Source organism: Rhinolophus sinicus, chromosome 16, assembly GCF_057876585.1.
Source record: "Rhinolophus sinicus isolate RSI-liver-muscle chromosome 16, RSI-T2T, whole genome shotgun sequence".
Classification (NCBI taxonomy): Eukaryota; Metazoa; Chordata; class Mammalia; order Chiroptera; family Rhinolophidae; genus Rhinolophus; species Rhinolophus sinicus.
Genome location: NC_142516.1, coordinates 154,219,469 through 154,235,893, shown reverse-complemented (window position 1 = coordinate 154,235,893; position 16,425 = coordinate 154,219,469). Strand labels below are relative to the sequence as shown.

The window sequence follows — 16,425 nt, the reverse complement described above, 5'->3', positions numbered from 1 at the left end:
TTTTATCTTTTCAAAGAGTTTCCGTTGCTGTAGAGAATGCAGAGGGTGCATGTGGATAGTTGTAATGCTCTGCTCAAATAGAGGGAAGGGAAATTACATTAAAAATCATGGGAACATGATTGTTGAAAAGTCTCTGAGGCCATTTTATTATGATACTTTAATGTAAGCAAACCAATGTACTCAAGAGGAGATCTTACACATAGAGGATAGACTCTTCAGGGCATGGCGTCCTTTCTCTTACTTCCCCTCATTTTACTCTTTCTTTGTAAATATAAGCCATCATGGTCTTCCTTGTGTGTGTTATTCATGTACCTTTGCCATTTCCTTTGCTGGGATGTCATCCTTTGCCCTGGAATCCACATTAACCACACCATCTGAGGCCTGTTCTTACCTTAATACTTCAAGGGCTACCTCAGGCTATGATTTGTTTAGTTTTTCCCTAAGTGTCTCAGTCCGAGTGGTCTTCCCCACATGCTCAGCCTCTACAACCCTGCCTCTCACTTGGCATTCAGTTCCTTCTAGCTCTCCCCATAGCAGAGGGGACATGTCCGTCAGTCTTCATGTTGCACTTTAACCGTTCCTTTGTGCTAATGCTACACAACCAGGAAAATAAGGATAATTACATTGCTGGAATCTAGTAGGTTTGTTTAAAATATAGTAAAATGTAATGAATGAATGCCTGAATGAACAAGTCAATTGATACATTATATTCCCAGATAGATAACCAGCATTCTGGAGGAAAAGAACTGACTCTTATATCTCCTTATAATCCAAGTTACCTAGTATGGACAGGATTTAAATACTGTAGGCGGCACTTAATACATTTTTGTGACTCATAAATTTAAGTGTTTGTATGAATGATAAGTTGACATTATATGATTGCCATTCGGGGAAGGTAGTGACTTGTAATGACTCTCATTGCCTGTGAAATCATCCTTTTACATATTAATATAATGTGATTTACTAGACTTGTAGTGAACCTTGGTAGAAGCAGATTGTACTTGCTCTAGTTGCAAAATACTTTGCAGGTTTTACTTGTTTACTTATAATATTTATGATTTGGATGTTTACAGTTTAAGTGCATTTATAGTTTTTTGTAGTCCAAAATGTAAAAAAAAAAAAGATACTGTTACTTTTCCATATATTGTGTAGAATAAAAAAAATTGTCCCAGATAGCATGGATTCAGCCTTATGTGTTATTGGCAAGAATTGTTAACAAGGTCAGATGTATATTAACTCTTTCTAGTATATTGGTAACTAGTATTAAAAACACAATTTTTAGTTGGGTCCTTTGAGAGAAAAACATTAGAATAATCTATATGTTTATACTAAGCATTCTTCCAGGAAAAACATTGTAGTGGTCCCCGTTTCTGTTCCAAGAAAAAAACGCATTGTTGTGTACTCTTAAAGGAGTGAAATTCTGAACTCAAATCTGTTCAGATAGTGTGGCAGTTAATACACTGACCAGGTTACTAAGTCATGTGTCTTTCACTGTTCACTTTGTTAGCTACACTCAGCGTGTGGTTGGAAATGGAATCAAAGACCAATCTGGAAACCCTGAAATCAAAGTCAAAGGAACTGATCCTGTGATAAATCAGATTATTGATAAACTGAAGCATGTTATTCAGGTAAGTGCTGATCATCTCTTATTGGTGTATTCAATGGTAAATAATTAGTGCTTGCTTTCCATTATATGTGATAAATCTGTTAATCCTATCTGATAATCCTACCTAAAATTGAGTATTGATTAACTTTTTTATATCTAGGGTTTTAGAAATATTTGGTTGAGTGATTTTCATATAAAGTCAACGTGTAGCTATATTTTAATGGGTGGGCAATCTGTACCTGTGAAAAGGAACCATAGCCTCAACATTTCAATAAATAATGAGAATCTCAGGCTGAGCTTCCACCTGAATAATAAGCTTTAGAAATAGGAAATACTCACCATTAAAGAAAACACATAGCAGAGCATGGAGGATGCCAAATTCACCTTACAGGTAAGACTTTGAACCTTGCTGTTAAGGTTTCTGCTGTATTTTCAACAAAAGTTAAGTCATAAATAATAACATGCATGTCTTCTATTTATTTTTTCTACCACCCTTTACCATTGGTAAATTATCTTATAATTTACCCAATGTTTGTTTATGAAATACTTCTGTTTTATCTTTAATTCTGTTATTTAATCAAGTGAGTATATACCGCTGTTTTTAATACATGGCATGTGAATCATGAAGACATCAAAATAATATTTTATTGAACTATCCTATTAATTATAAACAAATATTATTTTACATGTTGTAAAGACCACCTCCACGCTGAACTAATTTGAGTTTTGGGTAAGAAGTACTATTTTTTTAGTTGTTAATCTTTAATCTTTATATAACAATATAACAATTTGTATATGCATATATTTCATTTTTTTCTAAGCAAAACTTTCTATATATAATTGATACTTATTTTAGTGTTATATGTCAGAAACTATGCTTAAACACAGTACAGTTTTTATTGATATTAAAGTATTCTAGAGTCTTTGGTATGCTTCTCATAATTGCTCTGCAAAACTTAAGTTTATTTGGGACAGTTCTTAGGATTCCACCTTTATGAAAGTCTCTGTATCTTGAGCAAAGTTTACGTAAGGAGGGCAAGGAGGCCTGCGATACCATAAATCTATCCCTTCTAGGTGGCGATAATAATGGCTACCTTGCTTATTTTGAGACGGGTATGTTAGGAAAGTAGAGCTCTCTCCTAAGTGGCAAAACCAAAACTAAGTTCTACCAAGAAAGATGAATGGATAAAGAAGTGGTGTGTGTATGTATGTATGTATGTATGTATGTATGTATGTATCTATCTATCTATCTATCATCTATCTATCTATCTATCTATCTATCTATCTATCTATCATCTATCTATCTATCTATCTATCTATCTATCTATCTATCTATCTATCTATCTATATACATATATACAATGGAATACTACTCTGCTATAAGAAAAGACGAAATAGTACCATTTGCGGCAATATGGATGGATCTTGAGATTATAATGCTAAGTGAAATAAGTCAGACAGAAAAAGTAGAGAACCATATTATTTCACTAATGTGTGATATATAAAACTGAAAACAACAGAAGAAGAAGATAAATGAAGAAATAAAAACTCATAGACACAGACAATAGTTTAGGGGTTACCAGAGGGTAAGGGGGGTGGGGGGTTGTAGAAGAGGATGAATGGGGTCAGATATATGGTGATGGAAGAACTGACTCTGGATGGTGAACACACAATGTGAGATATAGATGATGTATTATAGAATTGCACACCTGAAACCTATGTAACTTTACTAATAATTGTCACCTCAATAAACTTTAAAAAAAACAAAAGAAAGAAAAATGTAAGAGAAAATGGTGTTACAACTACTGTTGAGTTAAACCTCACAGCCTCTAGTGAATTAAACCAATTCCCTCAGAGAGAAACCTCCAAAGTAAAGTAAGCAGGTGCCTTACACTGCCATTGGGCCAAGTGCTGAGACATTTCTTGGAACTGAGTAGCCTTGGGATTGGATCAGGAGCTGAAGTGACAGTGAAGGAGGGGCCAGAGTGAATAGTAGGAACTGGACCAGAGCCTGTGGCAGAATGGCTGAGGTCAGCATGGAGAATGCCTGTTGTCCTCAGAAGCAATGATATTAAGTCCATCAGTGAATGTCACTCAGGAACTCAGAAGGAGGGAGATCACTCTTCCTGCCAAATTTTAGGATAATATTTTTGCATAATAAGAAAAATGAGAACTCCAGGTGAAACTAATCCCTGCTTACTGAGATCCTCCTAAAGGTTCAGGAAAATTTTGAATATTACATTAATTCTTGAATTTCTAGTGGCTCAATAAACAATCCTATTACGAAATTGACGTATAAGCAAACTAGATAGTAAGTATAATTATATCCTGATTTGTACGTGTCATTGTTGGGGTTCCCCAGGAAAGGGACTCTAGGACAGAGATTTTTACTCAGGAGATTTATGGTAGAGTGCCCTTGCAATCACTAAGGGACAGGCAGAAGTAGGATTATTCAGAGAAAGCAGTTGAACTGTACTGTAGCTGTAACAGAAGTCTCTTCAGAACCAGTAGGAACTCTGGAGCTGGGAGGCCCCTTTCAGGTTGTCCTGAATTGAAATAAGGAAATGGGTCTTTATTCTGCCCCCCACCCTCATTGGCCAATCATTAGATGAGTGCTGCTGGGGTGGGGATGGGATATATTAACTCAACTCTGGGTCACCCCAGCTCTGAGTCATCAGTAGCCAACAATATTACCTGCAGCTGGAGAAAGGAAAGCCTTGGTCTAGGTGGCACCTCACAGCATCATGCACTATAATTTGGTATGTATATCTAGGTTATTTGAAAACTCTAGTACACAATTAATCATAAAATCAAAAGAGATTGTTAAAATCAGTTCCTCTCATTGAGACAGAAAATCTTAGTGGTCTCCAAAGTGGGGTAAGTATTCCCCAGGGAGTACACAGCTGATCCATTGAAGGGCAGGTAAGAAAAATAGAAGTTTGGTGTATATTTAGCCTATCTTGTTCTGTTATTTTTTTATAGTTGTAGGAAGATGTATAAAATATGTAACAGTGCAGTGGCACTTGTATATAATTTTGCAATATATAAATGTGTATCAAGTGGGTGTGTGCTCAAAGTGTTTTTATGGAATATGTACGTGATGAAAAGAGATAGAAAACCCTCTTATGGGTAGTAAGGATGGAGCTACTAAATAAGAAAGAATGCACGGTTATAAGAAAATATATTGACAAAGAAGTAAATAGATATTCCAAATATAGGGTTCGTGAAAACTCTTAGGAGGAGGGTTCACTGATATGTTGCCTGTTCAGCTTAACATTTCCCACTTCTTGTTTCATAGTTTCAAAGCCATCTTCTTTTTCAAGGTGGGAGAGGGAAATAATCCCACTTCTTTTTTTTTGCTCCCGTGTTAAATTGAGTCCCATTCTTTCATTAGTGTGCAGACCTCCCATTATTCATGCTTAAGTTTCTAGAGTTACAAGAGAATATCAAACAAATGCTACCTTTGAGCTGTAGGTTTTTAATGTCTACTAGGATGGTGTGATTGAAACTTAGATTTTTATAGAAGATAGCAGAAAGTCATATTTTGTACAGGTATCACTACAATATTCACCTTTAATATCTTAGAACATGTTCTTTCCTAAGCCAGCTCTCCTAGAGATGAAGAGAATTTTTTTTTATTTTACCAGACTTCTGACTACTGAAAATATGTGTATGTTCTGGCAGGGATGGCTATTGTACTGTCCATATCAAGGGGCAGTTGAAAGGACTCACCACAGTGTCAAACCTGAAAAGGTGCAGACAAGTGTCTTCTGTGAGAATTTATTAATTGGGAATTAGTGTGTGACAATGGAGGAAGTAGAAGTTGGAACAAGTTTCTAAATCTCATCTGTACACTTAGATGATTACTTATTTGTGTCTGAGTAAATACTTAATTTTTTTATTGTAATGGATATTAAGTCCATTCGTTAACGGTTTACTATGAAAATTCCATTTCTCATCATAGGCATAAGCAAATGTTTCTCTTGTCCCTTATTTCCATATAAGCCAGCCATATGTGTATTTATTAGCAAACATTGGCTCCATATAGTAGCCCCAAAATACTTTTCTTCTTGGCCTGCCATTGAACTGTACCTCGTTTTCTACCCTGAAACCTTTGTAATTAGAGTTACAAAACAAGCACATAGGGATTTTACTTTGAAAATGCCACTTTTTAAATGTCTTAATAATTAACTTATTTAAAATATTCACCTAGTACTTATTGAGTTCCCACTGTGGGCCTGGTTCTATGCAAGGCACTGAGGTTCACCAGGTGAACAAATCAGACACACCTGCTCTCATGGATTTACATTCTAAGAAAAAGTTAACACACATACAGTATAACTGCAGCTGACAAATATTACAAAGAAAACAGAATCGGATAAGGTAGGGGAAGGTACTTAAGAAGAGTGTGTTAGTGGAGGCCACTGAAAGGGGCATATTTGAGTTGATACTGAATGAGAAATAGCAAAAGAAGAAAAGAATCATAGGGGAATCTGGGAGAACTGTGTTTGGGGCAGAGGAAATAATAAATTCAAAGGATCTGTGATAGAAATAGGTTTATTGTATTCATAGGACAGACAAAGACATGTGGCTAGAACAGAATGAATGAATGAAGGGGAAGAGAAAAACATAAACTAAATTACGGGGAGTCTGGTAGGCTCTGGCAGGAGTTTAGATTTTTATCCTCTGTGGAGTGGGAAACCATGTAAAGACTGTAGGTAGAGGATGATACAATTTAATTAATGTTTTACGAAGATAATTTTGGTTTCATTATGGAAAATAGACCTTGAAGATCAAGAGTAGAAGAAAGTTATACAGGCAGAAGATCGTGGTGAGTGGAGCTAGAATAAGAAGAGTGGATAATATGAGAAGAAGATAGATTTAGATGAATATGGGAAATGGAATTATCAGGAATTGTTGACGGATTGGAAATTGAGGTGAGAAAAAGAGAGAACAAGGATAATATTAATAACTATATTTGGTGGGATGATGGTATAAGTAGTGAAAAAAGGAATCCTGGGTGTGGAGCAGGTCTGGGACTTGTTCATTGGGGTTAATTGGAAATTATGGTTCTGTTAAACCTGAGATGCCAAATAGACACCCAAAGGAACATTCAGAATTCGTTGGCAACTAGAGCTGCAGGTGTACATAGATAGTATTAAAGTCATGAGACTGTCTGAGGTTGCCATCTTCTTGTTAGAGGAACAATTCACATCAAAACTATTAGAGGAGAATATATTTTAAAATGGCAGAATCATATGAAAAAAATGCATATCACAAGAATCTATGTGGAGAAAGCATTTATTAAATGTATGGTGATATCCTGTAGATGCTTACAGAGTTAATCTAGGACTGATCAGATATTTAGCAAAATTAACTTTATCTTACTGAAGAATAATCAGTGTTCATTATAAGAAGAAATTCAATTTTATTTATTTTTTTTAATTGTCAAAATATTTAATTGGATATAAGTGCTTTTAAAATAATAAATTATATAAGATCTAATAATAGGTCTAATAACCACAATAATTTTGAAATAGTGATGATTTTAAACAATTTCAAGATAGCTGCAACCACTGTATCAGGATACGGAAAAATGTAATTTCTACTGGTGACAAAGTCACAGGTACTGCTGTACTGCTATGGCTGCTAATACAAACCGTAATGCTATGGTTTGTTGCCTACATTCAGAGTTGAAATAAATTCTAGGCTTTATTTAGAGGTTAATGAAAAGATATAATTTTTTCCCCCAATCAAGTTCACAGACACCCTGAACTCCATCTACTGTTGAGGATCGATTTGCAGATCCCAGGTTAAAACCCCCTGATAGGGGAACAGTAGAGAAAGTTAATAAAGTAAAACTTTAACTTTGGTTCTCAAAACTCCATGAGGCACCTTACAAAAGCCCTGTTGTGATCCAAAATAGTTTAACACACCAGAGTAGTATCAGCAGGCTTTCATTCATTCCATAATCTTCAGAGAAATTATATTGGCAGAGCAAAATCACAGGGAAGAACTATTTTTCAACCAGTCATCAAATATCCATCTTATAATGCCTGTATATTTCTTAAGCAATTTATCCTTTTTCTGAAGACTAAGTCACTGTAATCAAATCAGGTTCCACAAAATTATGAGTTGTGATGAGCAATAGTGCACTGTGGACAAGTAAAGAGCTGGATCCTACAGCTTCTGCATAAATGTTCAGTGTCCCTCATCAATGGCTCAGCCCTTCCAGGCAGACTCACTGTGTGGTAGATGGGAACCCCTGTGTCATTGTGTGTACCATGACCCCAGAAGAAAAATCACCATTTCCACATTGTTGCTGTTTCCATCACTTCTGTGCATGACACTCTCAAAGTAAAAAATGTCCAAACCTCTGCATTTCACGTCTCACTTTTCATACAGTTTTTTCTCTCTCTTCTACCCCTGATCCTCCTGACAATCGTGAGCCAGGCCCTTGGGAGCACACCACATCTGTCCTTGGTGATTTTTCCCTTTTCTCCACCAGAATCCTAGGGTGAGGCCATCCTTGGTGTCCCGCAGAGTGTGGGTCCCCGTGAGGTTGCAGGAGAGCACCTGGTCAGAGCATGAGCTGGTGAGATACTTTATAGCAGTTTCCTACTTTCCAAAGCCTCTGCTTGAGATGGACAATGATGCTTATACCTTTAAAAATCATCTGTGATAAATATGATGTAACCAATAACCAGTGAGGAATTTTCTAAAGGGTTAACATGGACTTTCGTAGGTGTTTGCCTCAGACTGAATTGTCCTTTGATAATTGATTTGAAACAGTGCTTGATTACTCTGAGTTTATCTGACTGAGGAAATATGTATGCATATCTTAATTCAGATTTTCTCTCCATCAAAATTTACTTTGAAACTTCTTGTGGTTCATATTAACTAAGTTTGTTTGGGGTAAAGTTGTCAGCAAAAATGTCACAGTTATGCAGCAGTTTATATTTAAGCATTAAATAGCATCTATCATTTTTCAAAGAAAATGATGTCAGCAGTTAAAATCCTAACCTCTGAGCAACTGTGAAAAATAATGACCCACTGCTTAGAAATTGCTTTACCTACTTTCAATATGAAACATAAAAGTAATATCACAGCAATTTTGTATAATTATTTTATTGTAAAACCAATAAATGTTACAGTGTCGTTAAAAGTAGTAGGTTTAAGTAACAGTTTATTTCTTTAAACCTAACGATTCTAATACATATAAGAATATTATCAGTTTCTATTAAATATTCATTTTTCTAGAGAGACTAAATCTTCTTTAGAAGGCGGTCTTCATGTGTAAAATAAATTTGATTTTGAAATGTCAGTAAAAGCAATGATCATAACCACTTACTTAAAACCACAAATTATGTAGATATTTTATAATATGTATTTTAATAATCACAATCTACTGGGTTCAAGCATGGATGAGAGACTATCTTATTTTATGTAGGAAAAGACTATGCTAGATTGCCTCTTTTCTTTTTTCTCATTCAGTTCCTCGGGTACCAATATGGTAAATAGTAACTTTAGAGCCCTGATAGACTGAGATGACGTTCTAGTTTAAATCTCAATGGATGGTTATAAGGTTAGTGTTTATAAATACAAAAAACAACAACAACAACAAAAAACACACACACAAAAATAAAACAGCACTTTAAAAAGATATTAGTGTCTAAAAATTTCTGAATTCTGAAAATTGTTCAAGCTTTTTCATTAAACCACTTACTATAAAACACATTTTAGAAACATTTGTCTCTTGTTAATAGCCTGTAACAGTGATGCAGAACTAGTCAGTCATAATTGACTGGTCAGTTGCTAAATGTGATCTATTTGACGGTGGTGTGGCGGTGATTCTGTGAAATTCCTTCACTTCTTCCAACTCCTTTTCTTGCTCAGGAATTTTCTAAAGCACCCTGACTCCTTCCCCCTCATCTCCACTACACAAAAGTTTCATGTCACCAGGCTTACAGTATTAATATTTCAGAAAGACAAGCACTTCTTGATTTTGTATTAGCAATACAGCAGTGATCAAAACACATTTAGTTATCTTTTGGTTCAGAAGAAAGTGTTTGAAATGCACTCAATAACATTGAATGTTCATCTAATTTAGCAATTAGTGTAGCCGAGTAAATTCAATGGAAGGTTGCTTTCTGTAGTTTGTGGCATAATGCACTAAGTTCACTGTTGGCTATCTCATTAGAAGAGATCAATTGTCAGCATAAAATCAACTATTTCAATTAATGTACAATCAACTGGAAATTAAAGTTTAAAAACTCTTTTTGAAAGTAATGGGTTTTGGTTTGGCCATTGATAATTTACTTTTTATTATTTAAAGAGTGTGTAATTATTTTATGTTAGGTAAAAATTTGACTTTATATTCACTTGGCTGCTGCTGATCTTACACGTTATCATTACCTTTTAAGATTTGAGCCATTTATCTGCCAGGGTTTTTGTTTGTAAAACATGTTGAAAGAACATTGAACACTAGAACTTTCATACTTTTTATTTAGGTGATTAGCAAAAACTATAGCCATTTGTAGGCTAAAACCTCTAATCTTTGTGTTTAAAAAATAATGTGAAATATGGTTTATGTCACAAAATGAGATTCCAAATTATAGACAGCTCCCACTATATTCAGACTTATTTTCAAAAATTGAAATTATTGGGATTTAATTGCTTCAGGAATTATGAAATGTAAAAAATAAATGTACAGCATTATGTTATAAACAAGTAGAATACGTGAAAAAAATATTGCTTTTGACAATTAGTAGACATGTAACTATCCATTCAGTGACCTCAAAGAATCTAAAAAAAAGAAAAGAAAAAATTTCCTTTAGTTTTACTAAAATACATTTGACAGAATATAGTGAGTAATATGCTAAAAGAGCTTGAGTTTTGAGTTAACACAAGGCATATGGCTAAATTTCAGCTCTTGTGGGCACTAGCTGCATGTTTATAGTCACCTTACTTAACATCTTTAAGCCTCAAAATAGTTTTGATACATGATCAAAAAGACAATAACAAGTGAGGTAAAGTTTGGAGAACTGGAACCCTCAAACATCGCTGGTGGAATGTAAAACTACTTCGGAAAATAGATAGTTTCTCAAAAGGTTAAACACAGAGTTATCATATGACCTAGGAATTCCACTTTTGTGTTTATCCAAGGGAAAAGAAAATATGTGTCCACATAAAAACTTGTACATGAATGTTGATAGCGTCATTTATAATATTCAAAAAGCGGAAATATCTTCAATGTTCATCAATTGATGAATGGATAAATAAATGTGATATAAAAAATGTGATATATCTATACAATGAAATATTGTCCAGCAGTAAAACAGACTGAAGTACTTACTGATAATGGTACAACATAGAAGAACCTTGAAAACATTATTCTAAGTAAAAGAAGCCAGTCACAAAGGATTACATATTGTATGACTCAATTTATATAAAAATAGTAATAAGTATGTTTTACCACTTTATTTGGACATCAATTTTCGTTTGTATATAGAACATTCCTTTATACTGGCAACTACCGTGATTGGTATACTGAAGGCTTATCCTACCTAACCCTGATAGTCTTGGGAATACCATACAAATAAGATCATCATTTTTTTATATTTATACTTGGGAAAAAACAATAGTGCCTCTTTTCTCTGTAACTCATAGTCATTCATTATGTCTCAGTTTGCCTCGACAAAGAATACGTGTACTCTTACGTTCTCCTTGACACTCTGTAACTGACTTGTGTGAGTACTTCTCTGGCGACGAAAAGCCAAGGAATTGAAAAACACAAGGTATTGGGTAACATCTGCAGTGGACTCTCTTTCTCTGTACCCATTTTCTGTTCTCAAATATCTTAGTAACATTAGTGCGATTTTTCATTACTTCTGACCCTACCTAATCTTTGTCTTCCTACTCTCTCTCTGACTTTAGTGTTTTGAGCTGTATCTCACAAACTTGGCTAATTTTTCAGATTGAACCTGACTAATCTTTTTGCTCTGATTAAATGCAAAACCCCTCCTCCAGAATTTTCTGGATGTTAATTCAAGTTTATAATTCTACCAATCTGATTGAATTCCTGGGGTCATAATGGTTCTAAACGCTTCCTAAACAACTCTTCTTTTCTTTTTTTAATTAAAGTTTATTGGGGTGACAATTGTTAGTAAAGTTATATAAACTTCAGGTGTACAATTCTGTATTACATCATCTATATATCCCATTGTGTGTTCACCACCTAGAGTCAGTTTTTCTGTCACCATATATTTGATCCCCTTTACCCTCATCTAATACCCCCCGCCCCCCAGCTTTTCTTTTAGTCATGATTTTCTGGGCCATGTGCAGTCCTCTCCTGATAACTGTCACAACTTGACTCCAAATAATCCAAAGTTTAGCATGCAAAAAAATAATTTACCTAATGATCTTTTATAGCACCCCTTTGCCATGTGTAGTTTTTGATTGGCTCGTGCATATTCTCAGTTTCTGCAGGTATATTATGAGTCTATAATGCTTTGCAGACTCAATAACTGTTCTCTGTAGTCACTTGAATGGCATTTTATGAATGTGCTTTGAAGAGGTGATTGGTCAGAGCAGAGCAGTTTCTGGATCTATGTCTAGCAGTTCAGCAGCACTTAACCACATGGCCCCCTGTAGTTTTGAAGCAGTTAATGCACCTTGAAAGTAGGCTGATTTATGAGAGGAATATGGTCACAGGGGATCAATGGGAAAGTTTCTTAGGCACAGGATATTGAAGAAGTGAAATAAATGCTATGTGAAGATTCATTAAAAACTAAACTATGGAAAAGTTCTATAATAAAATTAAACTAGGAATTATAATTTTAAGAAATGTGATAAGTCTTATGAATATAAGTTCTGCATTCATTATGTGTTTCACATTGATGTGATGGAAACTTCACTGGTTTCATTAGAAATAAAACAAATCATAAGTTTTATAGTAATGAGTGTGAATAGATATTTATATGCCTCTTACAAGGCAGGTAGGTCAGATACTGTTTCTGAAAATGATCATTTTGAAATTTTATATGTATCCTGAAACTCATTAAACAGTTGGTAAAATCTAATTTAACTTCCTTTAACATTGCTTTTCTTTTTATCTTAGAAAAGCAAATGAGCATGTCAGCTTTTAATTATAGAAGTCTAATTTTAATTTATTAGATATATATATAACACATCAAGATAGTTGCTAAATTTAGTCTATCTTAGTGCCTTCCTTTTGTACGTATTCATTTTTACTTTAACAATAAGAAAACCCTTTCAAGAATTTTGTAAAAGAATTACATTATCAGAAAAGAAGTTTAACATTTTTAGAAAATAAGTATGTTTCTTAAGGCACTTAATATATCTTGAAATGAAGCCCTAACTTAGGAGTTTTTAAATATTGCATTTGTACCCATTAAAATGTTTACAGAGTTTAAATTTCATAATTTCCCTTCTTAAAAATGAAGTGATTCATGCCTCAAACATATCAATGGGAGTTATTTATATTTAAATTCTGATTTAAGTAACTGTATTGTGTTTTTTCATTGATAAGAATTGAGTGGCAGAATTATTATGTCATTCAAGGGCACAGTAGCCTTATTAGAAAACTAATTTTCTAAGTTTTGCTTCACAAATATGCTCATAAGTAGTGAATTGTTCAATTTACCGTACTAATTTATTGAAGTGTCATGTTTTATCCATTCTTAAAAAGACCTCTTCATCTGACTTTTTAAAATGCATTGCATCTCAACCTATAAATGTATTTCCTGAATTTGGAACAAGAAAAAGATATGCAAACTATTATTTATTTAAAACAAGCTTGTATGTATAATACCATTTATGATGTCTTTGCTTACAATTTCCATTATGTCACAGGACATACCCGCATTTCCTCATTGTGTCTAGCAGAGTACCTGGAAAGATAAGAATGTTCAATATATGTCTATTGAATAAATGAATGAAATATATAATTAAGTTGATCCCTACGTGTAAAATTTTAATGGAATGGGAAAGTGAATTTTCCTAATTATCAAATATTAATAGTAACTATTTAAAATCATTCTAATTACAAATACTATGCTTTCAATCTTGGATTATAATTTTAAAATTCCTGTATTGTTGTACTCATTCATCCCATCCACTCATGCATTCACTGAACAAACATTTAGTACCCATTAGATGCCAGGTAGTGTTATAGATACAGGGAGTAAAAAAAAAAAAAAAAAAAAACAATGATTAAATGAGGGCATTGGTGAGAGTCATTATATTCTAGAAACTGCCTGTTGCAAGTATGAACTAGTCAGCTTCTGAGTGAGTTGGGAAGGCTGACAATATCTTTTTTACTTTACTCAACAAATATTATTGAGATCTAGTATGGATCAGGAGATTTCCTAAGTAGTAGATACATAAAATGGAATAATACTTTACCTGCTTGTAGTAAATCATTCCCATAATAAAAAGATAAAGGATTCACTTTGTAGCTTTTATAGTAAAATTTCTGATCTAGACTCAGAGAATTAGTCACAGTTCTAGGAATCTAGAAGGCATTCAACTGAGATTGAATATAAGATGAAATGCCAGAGAATATTTAATAATACACTGTGGTACCATTGACTTCAATTAGGATATAGTTCTAATTTATTTTAAAAGATATTACGACTTGTGCATAGTAGGTGTGATGACTGAATAAGAGAAATGTTGAACAATGACTCCTTTGTAGCCATTGTTATTGCATCAGTAATTCTATGTTAAAAAACATTCAAAACTTAGTGAAATGTATTATGAAGCATTTGTTTTTTTCTTGTTCTTGCATCTGTGATCAGCTGGAACTCAGCTGATCAAGGCTAGATTTGGCTGGGATTTGCTTGAAGCCCAGCTCTTTTGCATGTGTAAATACTTGGAATTATAGATTTATTTCTAAGTGAGATATTGATTTATTTTAACAAACTACAAAAATCAGAACCAATTACTAACAGAGAAATTACAATTGAAATACTAGTCTGAGCTACAGATGAGATTGAATTGTTATGTTAAACATTTGGACTCATTATTTTGTTAGGATTTGTTTATTAAAGCATAATTAGTAACATTATCAGTATAAAGACATGTTGTGCTATAATTAAATCATTTAAATAATCATTTCTTGAATCTTTAATATGCTGGATTTTGCAATTCATTAAAGTTGATAAGAGTTCTTTGTAAATACAATTTATAATCAATAGTTTGCTTTTCTAGAAATCTTAGAAAATTTAGAATTTGACCTTAACATTTTAGAACACTATGCTCTTCTGATGATGTGTTATGTTTATCTAAAAAACATCCAATAAGACAGAAATGTAGGTTAGAACTACATTACATTTAACTACATTTAACTACATTAAATGTAGTTAGAACTACAATTAGAACATTTGCAACCTGTTCAACTTTGGCAAATATAATAAGTAGATTTTTTTTTTTTTTTGGCTTTAGAAAAATATAGATGATTTTGGAAATGGGCTAGTTCCAGTTTTAATAGAAGAAAAACAACTGACATCCTGAGGTTATTTTTACAGGATACCGGGGTTTCCAAACAATATATTTTCTGTTTCTTATATTTTACACTTAGAATTTGTTCAATCAAACAGGCTGTGTAACAGTATAGAGACACTAGTACAGGCATCTCAGAGATCTCACTGTTCCTCCCAACCCGTAGAGTTTATCACTGGGATGGGGAAATGGAAATGAAGCCACTGGGAATGCAGATGCTCTGCTAATAATTATTTCTTTTTCTTTAAGACGATTCCTCAATAGGCAGGAATATAGACATGTCCATGAGATATTCTTTCCCTAGAAAATTCAATAAATAGGTCTATTTAAGTGAAATAAACTCAGTGCAACTGATTTTGCCTCTGAACACGTACATATCCATGTGTTGTCAATCTGTTCTTAGTTATTGAACTGTTAAGCTGAACTGAATGATTATTGTATGTTTAAGAAACATGTGAACCTGCTAAGTAGACTGTTTTAACAAGAACAACAAAAACTTTGTTGTTCCTAATACTTCCTATCATGCGTCAGCCACTCTCTTCCTCACCATGTCCCCTGCTAAAGTCGTTTCTAAACATCTATTCCACTCAGAGAGTCTAGTTGACATTGGTGTAAATTACTTTAATAAACATTTGCTCTGCCTGCTATTGTCCTCATTTAATTTTCACATGTTGGTCTCCAATGGATCAAGCAGAAGGAAGTACATGGGTTATATCTACATGACTTCATTAAGTAAGGAAAAGAAAGAAAAGTTGTGTTTGGAAAGTGATCAAGTTGATAGAGTGCCCCTCTATTAATCAAGTGACCGTATTTCAGTAGGAAGCTAGATAGAGCATTTTAAAAGTTTGTTTGTGTATTTATTTGTTTGTGTTAGCAGCCAACAATTGGTCATACTGCATGTTTCAAGGTTACAAAGGAGCCCTGTGGTGGGACAAATGCAGGACAGAGGAAACACTTAGTTGTACTCAACCACAATCTCAGTTTTCTTCGTTTTGAGGATTTCAAAATAAGAGTTTGCACGGATCCACCAATTCATTATTTTCTCTTTATTGGATGAATGCACATAGATTGCTTTACCTGTATCTTAATTTCAATGTAAACTTTTAGAAGAATCTTTCATTTTTATCAGTGTGTAAGCAGATGTGATTTTTATCCTTTTTTCTTTTCATAGCGGTTACCTCATTTGAAATTTTTCACTTGATTTAATTTAACTTTTTTTTTGATGGTAGATACATCTGTTGCTATCTATGTCTGGTTGTCATTTTAATGGGTTGCCTAGAGGCTGTGACCACAAT

At 33.7% G+C, this 16,425-nt stretch overlaps 1 protein-coding gene across 3 annotated transcripts in view; it reads left to right on the top strand.

The window, feature by feature from the left end:
• GPC5 (glypican 5) overlaps positions 1–16,425 on the top strand; it is a 1,207,509-nt gene that overhangs the window by 416,685 nt on the left and 774,399 nt on the right. For 2 of the 3 annotated variants that reach the window (XM_088792887.1, XM_019737193.3), the window contains one exon: positions 1,508–1,628. In XM_088792887.1, coding sequence (XP_088649013.1) covers positions 1,508–1,628 — 121 coding nt within the window. Of the gene's footprint in view, positions 1–1,507; positions 1,629–8,114; positions 8,304–16,425 lie in introns of those variants that run through there. The other variant, XM_088792886.1, reaches the window with a different exon arrangement.